The sequence below is a fragment of the Globicephala melas genome, chromosome 8 (assembly GCF_963455315.2).
Source record: "Globicephala melas chromosome 8, mGloMel1.2, whole genome shotgun sequence".
Classification (NCBI taxonomy): Eukaryota; Metazoa; Chordata; class Mammalia; order Artiodactyla; family Delphinidae; genus Globicephala; species Globicephala melas.
Window position 1 is genome coordinate 6,860,848 of NC_083321.1, and position 15,082 is coordinate 6,875,929.

General features: G+C 54.6%; 1 protein-coding gene and 1 long non-coding RNA gene across 6 annotated transcripts in view; one reads left to right on the forward strand and one right to left on the reverse strand.

Moving 5' to 3' along the window:
* On the reverse strand, window positions 1–12,924 carry LOC115840540 (uncharacterized). The gene is made up of 5 exons (XR_009564769.1): window positions 10,734–12,924; window positions 7,948–8,078; window positions 7,402–7,490; window positions 6,175–7,209; window positions 1–5,334 (listed from the first exon to the last, which is right to left on the reverse strand). It is a non-coding gene; the product is annotated as an uncharacterized lncRNA (long non-coding RNA).
* Window positions 11,976–15,082, forward strand: part of LTBP3 (latent transforming growth factor beta binding protein 3) — an 18,057-nt gene continuing 14,950 nt past the window's right edge. For 3 of the 5 annotated variants that reach the window (XM_030833618.2, XM_030833621.3, XM_030833622.2), the window contains exons 1-2: window positions 11,976–12,183; window positions 12,305–13,185. In XM_030833618.2, coding sequence (XP_030689478.2) covers window positions 11,987–12,183; window positions 12,305–13,185 — 1,078 coding nt within the window. In that variant the 5' untranslated portion in view covers window positions 11,976–11,986. The remainder of the gene's footprint in view (window positions 12,184–12,304; window positions 13,186–15,082) is intronic. The other 2 variants (XM_030833617.3, XM_030833619.2) reach the window with 1 other exon arrangement.

A 15,082-nucleotide genomic window follows, 5' to 3' on the forward strand; every position in this document is an offset into this window, starting at 1 on the left:
GAGGGGACCGGTTGGCTTGAGAAATCTCCGCTGGCCTCCGCCTCCCCTGGAGTTTCCCTTTCCGCACTGGCAGGACCCGGGGCAGTGGCAACATCACAACACCCTTGATAACAAACGGCCCCTTATGCATGCGTGGAGCCTCCTCGGGCCTCAGTCCTTCCCTTCTCACTTCAACTGGCAAGGCAGGCCAGGCGGCGATCGTTCTCGCTGCCTTTCAGCTTATTTCAAGACCCCTCCCCTTCTGCACGTTCGGTGTTACAGTCTGCCCACTCCCTATCTTCCCCACCCAAAGGCCTGGGACTGATTCAAAGTCAGCCCTTAAGAAGACATTTTGTTTTGTTGAAGTTTGAACCCTCGAAAAGCCAGCTGACCGCGGGTGGGGGTGGAAATCGCTGTGCTGGGCATGCGCAGTTTCGGTTCCAGCCGCAACTGATACATGCTGGAGGGTGGGGATGAGGGGTTTATTACACATGCCTGTGACCGTTATGCTCTTCTTGAGTGCGTTGCTGTTAAAATTACTAGTGCTCCCTGACCATTGGCCTTGGTGGTTTTTTTTTTTCCTCTTTGTTCTTTTTCCATACACCTCCTCTCCTTTAGTAGGTTTGAAGAAGCCAGGTGGAGCAGGCAGCAGTCCCCAGATGTGCAGCCTGCAGTGCCTCAAGGCAGTACACCAGGTCAGTTGAGAAGGAGCTAGGACTTAGACTCCCGTAATCTCATCGGCAATCTCCTTCTCTGACTGGCAGCACATGCTTTCAGTTTTACCTGAAGATAGAGTACCCTCCTCCTGGCCCCATCTTCCTCCTACATAGACTCCCTGGAACTTACATTTTCTGACTCTTCCTGCCTCCTGCTTCCTTGGAGAGCCCTGTGCCCCACGTCACTCTGTCCATCTACCAGCAGCCTCTTGGGCAGCAGTGTACCTGACTCAGGGCCTGACACCAGGTCAGTTCTGCCAAAATGACTAGGCACTCTTGGCCTCTAGCCTATATGCACAGACCCTTCGAGTCCTTACTATCTTCAGCTCCCAGCACGCCCCACCCCCCACCGAATTTCTCGATGCACCCTTCTGTGTCATCATAATGGCCCATATCCACTCAGCAGCTTATCCTGTCTGACACCAACTAAGATCCTTACACTCATCCTCCCATTTACTCCCTTTCATTTATTCCTCATGACAACTACTCTCTTCTGGGTGGGGTTTGGGAGTGGAAAGGTAGCGCCTCACAGTCCAGGTCTGCCCCATTGTAACAACCAATGACTCATCCTGACGTGCAGCAACAAAGGCCCAATGCAGCCAAAAAAAGAAAAAAAAAAGACTCATCCTGGGAGTACAGAAGTTTCCACCTCCTTTCAGGCAGCATTTACAGAGATGCACACACATATTAAACATGAATGGAGGGAAATTCATTACTGCTATGGACAAGAAAATAGATGAATCATTAGAACTTTGCTGGCTCACTTGGGAGAGGAGGGGCAGGGCATGTGATGCTTGGTAAGGAAGAATGGCAACAGCTGGGTCATCTTACAGCTCAGCCCTTTCTACAGGCTATCATGCGAATCTTATATGTATTCTGAGATGACAGTAAAAGGTCTCAGCTTTTCCCCCCTAATGGGTCTTCGCTGCTATAAGGGAGTTTTGTCCCTCTTCCGGGAAATTTCCTTGAGACAAACTCCCATAGGAAACCATAGATGAGGCATTTATTACTCTTTGGGCTCCTATTGTCTTACTTCAGGTTTACAGTACTGCTACAGGTGCCCCAAAGAAATCTAGATAAATTCTTGTGATCAGCTCCACTGCCCTAGAAAACTCTCCTAGCCCTTCTATTAAAACAAGGCAAAAATGAGACATTATTATGACAGGGGGACAGAAATACCCTCTATCAAGGTAGTCTCCTTTTAATAAAAGTCACGGCTGTGCAAGTCAAGCCCAAGTCCTGACAGACATCTATAGAACGCTCCACCCAACAACAGCAGGTCATATTCTTCTCAAATATACATGGTCTTCTCAAATATACATGGTCTAACCATATGTTAGACCATAAAGCAAGTCTCAACACACTTAAAAGGGTTGAAATAATACAAAGTATCTTCTCAGATCACAGTGGAATGAAATTAGCAATCAGTAAAAGAAGGAAATTTGGGAAATTCACAAATATGTGGAAATTAGACAACACCCTCTTAAATAACTAATGGGTCATAGAAGAAAACACATGGGAAATTAGAAGCTGCTTGGAGATTAATGAAAACACAGCATAACAAAACTTGTGAGATACAGCCAAAGCAGTGCTTAGAGGGCAATTTATAGTTGTATATTCTTATATTTAAAAGAAAAAAAAAGTCTCAATTCAGTAACCTAATCTTCCACCTTAAGAAACTAGAAAAAAGAGCAAACTAAACCCAAAGCAAGCAGAAGGAAGACTAGAATAGATTAGAGAAAATCAACTCACCTACAAGTTAGTTCTTTAGAAGATCAACAAAATTGCCAAACCATTAGCAAGACTGACCAACTCAAGCCCAGGTCAGCCAAAGGGTGTGAACCTTGCCGCTCCAGCTGGAAAGCAATGTTGCTGTGGTTGCTGAGTCAAGGAGTCCCCAAATGTGAGATAGATAATGTCAGGGCCCTGCCGCCTAATAGAGGGCTTTGGACGGCAATGTTCTCAGCTAACTGTGGAAACAAATCGTGGCTGATCAAACTCTCTAGATCACTTATGCAGATGCCCATGCTAAAGGCCCATTCTCTGATGAGACTGACATGAATCAAGCTGTTGTTCGAGCCTGCACTGCCCAGATTGTCTCCATTTCTGCCTGGACCCATCATGATACCAGATATGGCAACACGTGCACCATCACGGAGTGGGCACAAAGTGAAGGACTCTATGCTGCTGATGCAGAAGCCACCACTCCATGCCAAATTTGTGATCCCGGTCAAAAGTTCAGCTGTTTGTTCTGTGAAGAGGAGGCTACAGTGTATATGGCATTGCCCCTGCCCACTCCTGAGAGATTGAATGCATGGGACCTTTGACTCCTTCCTGGGGCTATGGATGGTGTCTCACACTTTTTCAGGTTACAGTGGTACTGTTTCAGGCCAATCAGCCAACTTTGGTCACCCCATTGTGGTTCTTGAGACGAATCTGTGTAATGTTTTTGGCTTTCTGGACCAATTGAAGTCTAACAATGGTGCACCTTTCATCTCAGGCCACTCAACAATGAGCTGATAGTCTAGGTATTTGGTGATCCTTCTATCCTCCCTGTCATCCACAAGCATGTGGTACTGTTGAGCACTGAAATAGCTCCTCAAAAATTAGCTCAAAGAGATTTCTGGCTCTCCCTCCTGGTCCACACACCTTAGTACAGCAGTTCAATAACTGAATGTGGCTGTCCCCAGGATGGGACCATCTCATCTAGGCCATGTCCTTCATAATGATTGAGATGAGAGGGGTGGGGTTTATATAGACCAGTTTTGAAAATTTAGGGTTCCACGTTCCCCATTCCTGGACATAATGCTTCTCTCTTTCCCTTAACAGCAACCCCAGGTCAGCCTGATTGGTGCAACTCCGGGAGACAGCCCAGTCAGAAAGGGGCCTAGGGGATTCTCAACCACCTGGATTCTCTTATTTGACTGACACGGTCCTAGATCATGAGAATACCTGGAGCGCTTGGCACGCACACCTCTCTCTCTGAGTCCCCGAACAGTGGCCTACACGTAGAGTGGGGGACATAGTGGGCTCCTGTATGTTTTATAAAAATGTCCTTGTCCTTCTTGCACCTGACCCTTCCAGATGAAAAGTGTAAGTAGGAGGTAATTGGAAAAAAGGTGAAGTTCTAACTATAGAATAGAACACATCGATTTTGTGACACTGGAGGGAGAATAACAACCTTGGCACTTGGGGAGGGGACACCTCAGACCCTGGGAGAAATGGGGGAAAGAAAGACACTTATAGTCTTTGTCTTTCCAAACCACTTGGAGCCTTCTTCACTGAGGACAACATCTTGGTCCAACTCGCCCAAACTATTTCAAGTGACTTAAATTTAACTGACTGCTGAGTCTGCCATGCTCCACTAGACAGTTCTGACCTGGGTTTCATTGCCATTCTGCTTAACCTTACCAAGGGATTGGAAGCAGCAGCGGGTAGCCTCAGCTCCTGTACCTCCTACATAAAATACCTGTCAACAACATCACCTCCAGATACAGATCCCAGGCCCAATCCTGAAGCTATCACCACTCAGTCATGCCATGGAGTAGATGAATGGCATCTGGCTGGTGGCATGGGCAAACAGGACTAACTGCCCTTAGCCAAGCCCTCCAAAAACAAGGACTAGACTTAATTATTTGGATTGGGCTGGAAGCTCTAAGGCCTATGGACTTGAAGGGAGGCACTGTCAACCTGGGCCCCCTCTAGCTGATGTAAGTCCCACTTGGGGGCGCCATGTTTTTTCCCAGAAACACCACTAGTACCCTTGAGACTGCATGATTGACGTGGAAGTCACACATTAACTTGTCTCTCTCTAGAAAACAGAGTGACTTGAAATTTATCCTTGACTTTAGCCTACTTGCAAACTAACACATGAGCCTGCCACAGGTTCATGCATGCTGGCAGAAGATAGGAGACTCCTGGGTCAGAGAAAAAGGACCTTCTTACTCATGGCTGGAAGCATTAATCCAGGTACAGCAGATATATTGATTGCACAGACTCTAGTCTGCAAGGAGAAGTACAGGAGAAATCCACCATCCATAGGAACCTTGGTCAGTGAATTGAGGCTCTCCTGAATGCCTTCTGGGCCAAGGTGGAAAGGTTGATGCAGAGAACTAAGGAGCGAGCCACCTGGCTTTCTAAGGTAGGTATGATGCTCTATGGATTTGTTCATCTGGGAGGCATAGTTGAGGTCAGTACTGCAAGTTGGCTTCATCCTGCTGCTTGTAGTTCTGTTGGTAGTAGCTTTAATTAAATGCTGTATGACACAAATTGAACAGATTTGGTCCTAGCCTCTGTCGATCAGATTTGCCAACAGAGTGGTGAACTCATGGGAAAATTCGCCCAAAGCCAAGATAGTGTAGAAATGAGGGGTGGATATTACTGTAAGACAATTCTCCAGGGATCTCTTGAGTTTCTGCGCATTTTGCAAGCGAGGCAACTGACTGCCTTTGTCCTGGACTCTCTTCTCAAGGATATTGGTACAGTGAATAGCCATGGAAGATCGAGACAGAATCTCCCGCCAGTGCAAAGGGCAGTCATTAGAAAAGACTTGCGTTCTTGAGTTTAGCATCCTCTCCCATACCACAGTCCACTGTGTGCAGGAGTCTATTCTAGGTCATTGGTGCCACCCCCACGGGACCTGGGGACAAGAGGACTGATGTTAATATGCTGATGATCATGCTATTTACTGTGCCATGAATAATGGTCCTTTGTCTCTGACCCAGGAATCTCCTGTCTTCTGCCAGCAGGCACGAACCTGTGGCAGGCTCACTTGTGTTTGCAAGTAAGGTAAAACCTCAGACCCGGGACTTCCCTGGTGGCGCAGTGGTTAAGAATCCACCTGCCAATGCAGGGGATACAGGTTCGAGCCCTGGTCCAGGAAGATCCCACATGCCGAGGAGCAACTAAGCCCCTGCACCACAACTACTGAGCCCATATGCCTCAACTACTGAAGCTTATGTGCCTAGAGCCTGTGCTCTGCAACAAAGAGAAGCCACTGCAATGAGAAGTCAGTGCACCGCAATGAAGGGTAGTCCCCGCTTGCCGCAACTGAGAAAGTCTGTGCACAGCAACGAAGATCCAACGCAGCCAAAATAAATTAATTAAAAAAAAAAAAAAGACTCCACACTCCTAATGCAGGGGGCCCGGTTTCGATCGCTGGTCGGGGAACTAGATCCCACGTGCATGTCTCAACTAAGAGTTCCCATGCTGCAACTAAGGAGCCCACAGCCACAACTAAGGAGCCTGCCTGCTGCAACTAAGACCTGGCGCAACCAAATAAATAAAATAAATATATAAAAAATTAAACAAAAAACCTCAGACCCATCATAGTCCTTGACAAGGGAGCAAGCACATAGAAGGTCTCAGAAGTGCTGGTGGTAAAGCCCATTCAGACCAGTAACGGTGGGTAGACTAGCTGTTTGGGAAGTGTGGGACCCTTCCCTACCCTCATGTGAGCCAGCCCAACATCTGTCCCTACCTGTGGCACAGTGGATGTGGCAGTAGTTAGGCCTGTCCCTGAGTAACAGCACACCCCACGGCAGCATATTCACACACAGCTCAGTTACAGGTCCCACTTGACTGCCTCATCTGGTGAATCAGGTTCGCATGACAACGAGTGGCCTATGCTGTGTAGCCGAGGCTCTGAAAATCGTAACTGGCATTATTTTATCATCACGGCAACAGGCCTCCAGAAGGGGTCGACTTTTCTTCTTGTCTTTCACTGCAATGTGAATTGACCTGACGTTTCTGGGAAACAAGAAAGGACTAGATGATACAGTAGCAAAAATAATAATACTCGGGCTTCCCTGGTGGCGCAGTGGTTGAGAGTCTGCCTGCCGGTGCAGGGGACACGGGTTCGTGCCCCGGTCCGGGAAGATCCCACATGCCGCGGAGCGGCTGTGCCCGTGAGCCATGGCCGCTGAGCCTGCGCGTCCGGAGCCTGTTGCTCCGCAACGGGAGAGGCCACAACAGTGAGAGGCCCGCGTACCGCCAAAAAAAAAAGAAAAAAAGAAACAGCAACAAAAAAATAATAATACTCAACTTTTGGTGTATTTTTTCTTGGGGCCGGGCACTATACTAAGAGCTTGAATTATCTCCTTTAATCCTCAGGACCAGTGTGAGTTATGTCTCCCAATGTGCAGATGGAGAAGCTGAAGCCTGGACAGGTTAAGAGATTTAGTCACAGTCACCCTGCTGGGATGTGGCAGGGCTGTGACCCCATCTGGTCAGCGCACGTCCAGAGCTGGATTCTCACCCGTGGACTTTTCCTGGGTTCGGAAGGTGGAGACGAGGGGCAGGGCTGAAGATCCTCTCTGACTGATCAAGCATGAAGACTGGTTCATTGCGTTTTCCAATCCCATCTCTCAGTGCCCTTCATCACAGCAGGGGCACATCAGAGGGGCTCAGTGACAGTCACTTTCAGTAAAGTGTCTTTGGAGAGAAATGCTTCAGGGCAGAATGGTCCCCTCCAGGCTTCTGAAACTTCCAACCATCATCTTTAGAACCTACAACACTTAGAGCCATTTCTTTCTTCAGAGTCTAGAAGCTTCCCAAAGACATTCAGAACTCAGAGAGGTGACACAGAGCCTGGCGCATGGTCAGCCCTCTTTCAATGTTATTCTCCCCCTCCCCACAGGCAGCCAGCTCCCACCCACAGCCCACTGTGGACCCCAGACCCAGATAATGATGAAAAGAGCTAACATACCCTGAGGACTTGCCATGTGCCCAGCATCCAACAAGGCTTCATGAATGTCAGCTCCTTTGCTTCGTTGTCTAAAAATGAGGAAAGGAGGCCTAGAGGAGATGAAGAATTTCCCCAATGCACACAGCTGGTGCAGGAAGATCGAATGCCAGAAAACCACCACCATGTTATGCTGCCTCCTGAAATGAAACGTCCCTTACGCAGGCTGCTGCTGCCTCGTCCAGCCAGTTCCCCTAAGGAGGCATCGGGAGCCCTGGGTTTGGGTTCTGGCTCTGCCGTTAACCAGCCTTGCAACCTTGGCCGAGTCCCTTGCCATCTCTGAGCCTCAAGAACCCCTCTGCACAAAGGAACCCTTCCCTAACATTTAAGCCGTCTGATCATTCCCCGGGGCTGGGGTCCCAGGGCTCTTCCTTGCCACATTCTAGCAAAGCCCCTCATTGCCCTCCTATCTTTAGGAATTTGTGGGACCCCTCTCATTCCTCCCTCCCAGGAGCACTGTGTAGGTTTTGGATCAGGCCGGCTTAAGTTCAATCCCCACATCTTACTCACCAGATGATGCAAGTCTAATTGTTCCGTCTTTCAGAGTTCCGTGGTCTCAGTCCATTCAGTCAATCAGCCAACTTCAGCACCCTCTGCCTGCCAGGCCCTGTACTAGGCTCTGGAGGCAAGGTTGTACCTCCCTGAGAGGGCGGTGAGACGCACCGTAAGTAACCAAGCCCACAAAGAAGAATGTTTCAGGCTGTGCTGAAGACCAGCAGGAGACAAAGCGGGGATGTGACCCAAAGGGCCAGGGACGGCTGTTTTAGAGAAATGCCTTCTGGAGGCAGGACCCCAAGACATGAAGGATCAGGCCACGCCGAGGACCTTGCAGGCCCAGGTGAGCAGACAGAAGTTGCTGGACGGTTTTGTTGTTGTTGTTTTGTTTTGTTTTTAAATTAATTGTTGGAGGTTTTTTAAGCCAAGAAGGATCAAGGTTGGAATTAGGTTTTTGTTGGTTTTTTTAAAATTAATTTATTTATTTGGTTGCGCTGGCTCGTAGTTGCAGCAGGTGGGCTCCCTGGTTGTGGCATGTGAAATCTAGTTCCCTGAACAGGGATCGAACCCAGGCCCCCTGCATTGAGAGTGCAGAGTCTTAACCACTGCCCCACCAGAGAAGTCCCTGGAATTAAGGGGGGGGGTCACCAGAGAAGTCCCTGGAATTAAGGGGGGTTGTTTGTTTTTATTTTTGGCTGCATTGGGTCTTTGTTGCTGCATGCAGGCTTTCTCTAGTTGCAGCGAGCGGGGGCTACCCTTCGTTGCGCTGCGTGGGTTTCTCATTGCAGTGGCTTCTCTTGCTGCGGAGCATGGGCTCTAGGCGTGCAGGCTCAGTAGTTGTGGCGCACGGGCTTAGTTGCTCTGCGGCATGTGGGATCTTCCCGGACCAAGGATCAAACCCGTGTCCCCTGTATTGGCAGGTGGATTCTTAACCCCTGCGCCACCAGGGAAGCCCTGGAATTAGGTTTTAAGAGGTGACTCTGGCACCAGGTGGAGGAGGGACAGGACCAGGCAGAAATGGCAGTGGGGAGACCCGTTAGGCAACAGAAGTGATCTGGACTGACCACAGAGGTCATGGTCTCCTTGGACTTGCAGGAGAACTTACATCTAGGAGGCATGCTGGTCGATTCAAGGAAGATGGGGTGGCTGGGTGTGGTGACACAGGAGATGCGGAGAGAAAAGGTGCACAGGCCACGGACACTACCTGCGTTGGACTGTCGCAGTAGCCCTGCGGATCCACTCTGCATCCTTGTCCGCCCTGCCTCATGCCCCGAGGCTCACCTTGCCTGCTGTGTTCCCTCCCCAGCCCCCCCTGCCCGCAGGCTTCCTTTGGGGTTCGGCCCCTGGGGGGCCCAGCTGGACAGGAAGAGACCGGGTGTAATATTTATTTCCGCAGCTCCCTCCCCGCAGGCTGCACGAGGACAAGTCCCACCAGATTGTGCTAAAGACCGCCGCTCCCCAGGGCTGCCCCCCTTCCGGCTCCAGCTCCCGTGGCTGCAGACTTAGGTTAATGTTCATCACCCGTGGGAGGGTGCCCACTGCTGGGTTCCTGATGAGCTGAGGAGTTTGGTACCGACAGTAGGTAAACTCAAGGAGCACTCACTGTGTGCCGCTTGCCCTCATGGCTCCCGGTGGCTCAGTCCCCTCAACAGCCCCCCAACAAGGGCTGCCTTCCCCCCATCCTACTCTCAGCAGCATCAGACAGCCTTGGCCGTGCCCTCCTCCCAAAACACTCGCTCCTCTGGGCTCTTCCTGCATCACACTCCTGGTTTTCCTCTCTCTGCTCCCTCCAGCTGCTCCTTCTAAGTCACTTCTGACGCTGCCTCTTCTTTCTGATCTGGGAGTGGTGACCTCCCTGGTTCGCCTTGGGCCCTCTTCTCTCCCCAGCCGAGCCCATCCTTTCCCATGGCCATAAATGCCCCTGTAGGCGGAGGACCCCAAGTCTGTGTCTCCAGGGCAGACATTCTGTTTGAGCTCCAGACCCCTGGATTGAGACGTCTCCACGTGGATGACACAAGCATCTCAAACTCGGCAAGTTGCAAACAGAGCCCCACACTCTCCCCCAGGTCTCCCTCTCTCCTGCCGCCTTCCTCACCCACCCAGGGGCTCAGGCCAAACACCTGGGAGCCATTCACACCACCAGCCTCTTGTGCACCCTCCACTTTACCTAGTCTCTAGATTCCACTCCCCAAACACATCTCCACCGCGTCCAAGCCGAGTCCTCTCTCCTGGGACGATGGCATCAGCACCCCCTCTTGCTCTGATACAGCCCCATGGCAATGAAAATAAAACTCAGATTCCTCACCGTGGCCTCCCGCCTCCGCCTCCGGATGCCCTCTCTCCACCTCCCCACCCCGTTGCTCCGCTGGCCTTCTCTCAGCTCCTCGAAGAAATGAATCTCTTTCCTACCCTTCACCCCGCATGCCCCTGTGTAAATTGTCTCCTCAACACAGGCCCCTCGACTCCTCGGGCGTCCTACAGGCTCTCCCCACCGCCTGGCTGTTAACTCCTGCTCCTTCTCCAGCTCCTGGCTCAAAAGTCCCTTCGGGCTTCCCTGGTGGCGCAGTGGTTGAGAGTCCGCCTGCCGATGCAGGGGACACGGGTTTGTGCCACGGTCCGGGAGGATCCCATATGCCGCGGAGCGGCTGGGCCCGTGAGCCATGGCCGCTGAGCCTGCGCGTCCGGAGCCTGTGCTCCGCAATGGGAAAGGCCGCAGCAGTGAGAGGCCCGCGTACCGCAAAAAAAAAAAAAAAAAAAGTCCCTTCGTTAGAAGGGCTTCCTGGACCTCCAGGTCCCACCACCTCTCTTGTTCCCAGCTCCTTAGTCGTCTCTGTTCCAGCCTCAGCCACGTCAGATGTCTGTCTCCTCTAGTACAGAAGCTCCGGCAGGGCAAAGATTCGTCCTACTTGTTAGCAGGAGCACGCGGGAGGTTCCTAGTCTGTTGAGTGAATAGATCCCCATTTCACAGGTGAGAAAACTGAGACTCAGAGAGATTAGGACTCTAACCCTGGTCTGTTTATGCTGTGTTCCAAGGGCCAAGTTCAGATGAGTATGGGGGAAAAATGACTAGAAAATGCTCAGCCCTACACGTGGCAAGTGGTGAGCACTCAGTACTACTCCCTGCCTCAGTGTGGGACCAGAGCCCCGAGGGAGTGTGTGGGCAGCCCTTACACACCCTCCTAGCCCCCCTGGGGACATGGGATTGCCCCCATCCTACCTCTGCAATACCTGTCTATGTGAACAGGGCCTGAGCCCACTGAGCAATTCGGGCAGGGGTCCACCAAAGAGTCTCCCTCAGTTCCCCCAAATGAGCCCACCCTCAAAGTGAAAACCATGAGTTCCTTGCACGAGTGTGCCTGGAGGCAAGTCCCTGAACCCCCTTTCCCTCAGTCAGCCTGCAGCCCCCGTTCCCCTCGGAGAGAGAGTGTCACCCTGACTTGGCTGTGTCCCACTCTGGTTGTGCCCTGGTCACACCCACCCCCTGCTGAATTCTGTGAGTCAGAGACTGAATCCTGGGGTCTCCTGGCTAGGTGCCCGGGATATGGCCTGGGCCCCAGGGCACTGCAGCCCTCAAGGGCCTCCCTTCCAGACTAGCGGACAGGCCTGGCTCCTCTCCAGCCCTGACCAAACTCAAGGCCCCCCGCCAGCCCCTGCCAACCCCTGCCCTGGGGCCCTGCTGTGCCCCTCCCCAGCCCTGGGGCCCTCAAGCATCACCCCCCTCCTCCCGGCTGTTAGCCTGGGAAGGGGGCCAGGCCCTGAGCTCAGACCTTGGCGATTCCAGAGTGTCTGAGGCCCAGAGCCAGCCCCGCCAGCCCAGCCAGACAAGGCGAAGGGGCGGGGGCGGGGTGGGCATCAGGAAGCCATTTAGAGGGGGGTTGGCAGGGGACCTGGATTTCAAGCTTTGTTCCATCTGCTCCTTTTCTGGACCCCGCGGGCTTCTTCCTGGGACCCCGCTGGGGCCCTGGCTAAGGGGTGCCCCCTCCTCGAGTCCTCTCCTCCAGGGGGAGTGGACCAGTACTAATAAGAAGTGACTTCGGGGTGGTGAGACCCCCACATGTGCAAGGGAGGCTGCGCCAGGGCTGAGGGGCGTGGGTTCCAGCCCCACCTGCTCCCACTATCCGCGCGACCCTGGGGCAAGGCCCATCTTCCTACCCCAGCCTCGGTTTCCCACTTTGATGCTGCCGGGCGGAGGTGGGCGCGGGCCTTCCAGCCCCGCCCGGAGGAATCCGGCGGGGCGGCCAGCGGTCCCAGGTGAGGGCTCTCTGGAGCGGGCCCAGCGCGGCGGCGGCGGCGGCGGGTTCCGGCGGGGCGGGCATCTGGGGCGGGGACCGCCCCCCAGCCTCCACCCGCCCGCACACCCTCGCTCCCCCAGGCGGCAGCGACGACGCTTTAAACAGAAAAAAACTGTCTCCCTGGCTCGGGGCCAGCATCCCAGCCCCCCTCGCCGCCGCCGCGCCGTGCTCCAGCCAGGGAAAACAACTGCTCACTTCTCCCTGAGTCCGCCCCGCGCGCTCCCTGCTTCCCGGCGGCCGCGGGAGCCCAGCCCGGCCGGGGGAGGCGCGGAGCGGGCCGGCCGCCCGGCCTTCCTCTCCCCTCGCTCCTCCTCTCCGCTTCAACTTGCTCCGGCCTCCTCGCTCCGGCCTCAGGTTGGGGCCTCCGCAGGCCCTCGGCCCCGTCTCGTGGCTGGGCTCCTTCCCGGGGCGGTGGAAGTTTCTGGGCTCCCCGCAGTCCAGCCTCCATCTCTTTGCCTCTCACTGGGCCCGCGCCCGCGCCTGCTGTCCCCTCCCCGCGCGCTTCCTCCCATCCTCTCCCTCGCTGCCCTCTCTACTCCTCTCCCGGGGCTCCCGGCTTGCTATTCCCCTCGGGCGCCGGGACCATCGCCCCTGCCCGGGCGCGCCCCCCGGGTTCTGCGGCCCCGGATGCCCGGGCCCCGTGGGGCTGCTGGCGGCCTGGCCCCTGAGATGCGCGGGGCCGGGGCGGCGGGGCTGCTGGCGCTGCTGCTGCTGCTGCTGCTGCTACTGCTGCTGGGCCCGGGCGGCGGGGCCGAGGGGGGGCCGGCGGGCGAGAGGGGCGCTGGCGGGGGCGGGGCGCTGGCCCGCGAGCGCTTCAAGGTGGTCTTTGCGCCGGTGATCTGCAAGCGGACCTGTCTCAAGGGCCAGTGTCGGGACAGTTGTCAGCAGGGCTCCAACATGACGCTCATCGGAGAGAACGGCCACAGCACCGATACGCTCACGGGCTCCGGCTTCCGCGTGGGTGAGGGCCGGGGACACGGGCAGGGGGAGCGGGGAAGGCAGGCACCTGGACAAATGCGGGGTACCTGGCAGCGTAAGCCACGTAGACCACGTGACCCTGGGGGTCGTGGGTTGAGAGAGCAGAGCCTGAGGGCCTGGGGCCCCAGGGGCTTCAGGGGGCTTGGGAGGCTAGAGTGCTGGGGCCAGAGTTGGGAGGGCTGCATGGAAGCCTGGACTTTACAGCTTTGGGTTGGCGTTGAGGCCTAAGGTGTGGGGTGATGCTGGGGTCCTGGATGACACAGGCCTCTAGGAAAGTGCTGGGTCCTGAGAGGGAGCCAGGGCCTGCAGCAGGGGCTTTTGAGGGATGTGAGCCGGGGGCAGGAGGTCTCAGAGAAGGGATAAGTATTCCCCCGAGAAACAGTCTTGCTGGAAGAAACAGGAAAAGTCTTTAAAAACTGTCTAAAGTAGGGCCTGCCAGTGGTAGACACCTGCATTCTCTGGGAGGAGGAGCTGAGGTCAGGGCTGGGAGTGAGGGAATTAGTTACTGGCAAGGTCTTAGAGGGGAGGGGTGTTGAGGCCTAACAAGTGGGGAGCAGGCCTGGAGGTAGGGGCTGGTTTGGGTCCTCAGCCTCTCCTCTTCCTGATGCCCCATCTATGCTTCCCCCATAAATCTTAACAGCTCTGCCTCAGAGTCTCTCCCCAACAAGCCGTGATAACTTCCCAGTTCCACCTGGAGTCCACCCCTTCCCCAACATCTCTCTGCAGAGGGCCAGGCCTGGGCTCAGCTCTCCTCCCTCAGGGCCCTGTGGGCCAGGCTGGGGGAGGTGTCCCAGCAGTAATTACCCTCCTGGACAGGGTAATTAGGCCAGGCCCAGGATGGTACCAGCAAAACAGCCCCTCTTACACATTCCTATACTCATGTACCCACTCAGACCTGAGGAACCCCACAGATGTGGGGTTCTCATGAGACGTGCAGGTGTGTCTGTCTGTGTGCGAGTGTGCACGTGCGTGCTTGCACGTGACACACCCACGGGGGTATGCCCGGCTTTGGAGTGGCACACTGGGATCAAGGACTTGTTTCTCGGTGTTGCCTTGGGTGCATGTCTGCAATCACTATGGGAGTGTTTATGTAAGCCTGTGTTGGTGTCAGAATGAGTCTGTGCATGTGTGTGTGATGAGATGGCTGTGCATGTGAGTATACGTGGGCCCGGCCTCCCAAGCCCCCTGGCCATCCTGCCCAGGCTGCTGTCTCCATCCGTGCTGCCCACATCCCCCAGGCTCGGCGCCCAGGCCACAGTGGGCGGGTGTCACAGGGAGGTCACCCTCACCGCTATGGGTGACTCATTGGGAGGCAGGAAGGAGAGGATCCTGCCTCCCCCGGCCCAGGACACACCCCTTCTGCCCTGAGAGACTGGCCCCAAGAGGCCGGGCAGGATGGGCTGGGCTGGGCTGGGATGCTCTTAGCCAGGCCCTGATGGCCATGCATGTGGGCCATCCCTCTGAGGCCCTTCAGGTGTCCAGAGAGCCTCAGCCCCACCTTCCCATCCTGGGAAGTGAGGGCAGCTATGTGGCAGGCAGAAGAGGGGCTGGGCCTGGTGTGTGAGCTCAGGTCCCCAAGGCTGGATTTCAGATATGAGTGTGTGACAGAAAGACAGAGATCCCATCCTCTCACTGAGCCACTCCTTCATTCATTCCCCCAGCACCTCCTCTGGCACCCAGAGCTGAGGCAGAGGGTGGGTAGGATCTGAGGAAAGGCTCTCTTCCTGGGGGAGGAGCTGAGCCTGGAAGGATAAGATGTGAATATGCAGAGATGGGGGACAAGGCTCTGAGGGGGCGGGAAAGGCATGATTAAAGTCAGGGAGGCAGAAGATGTGGTACATTTGTAGGGGACGGGAGATGAGTCCTGGAGCATAAGGTGC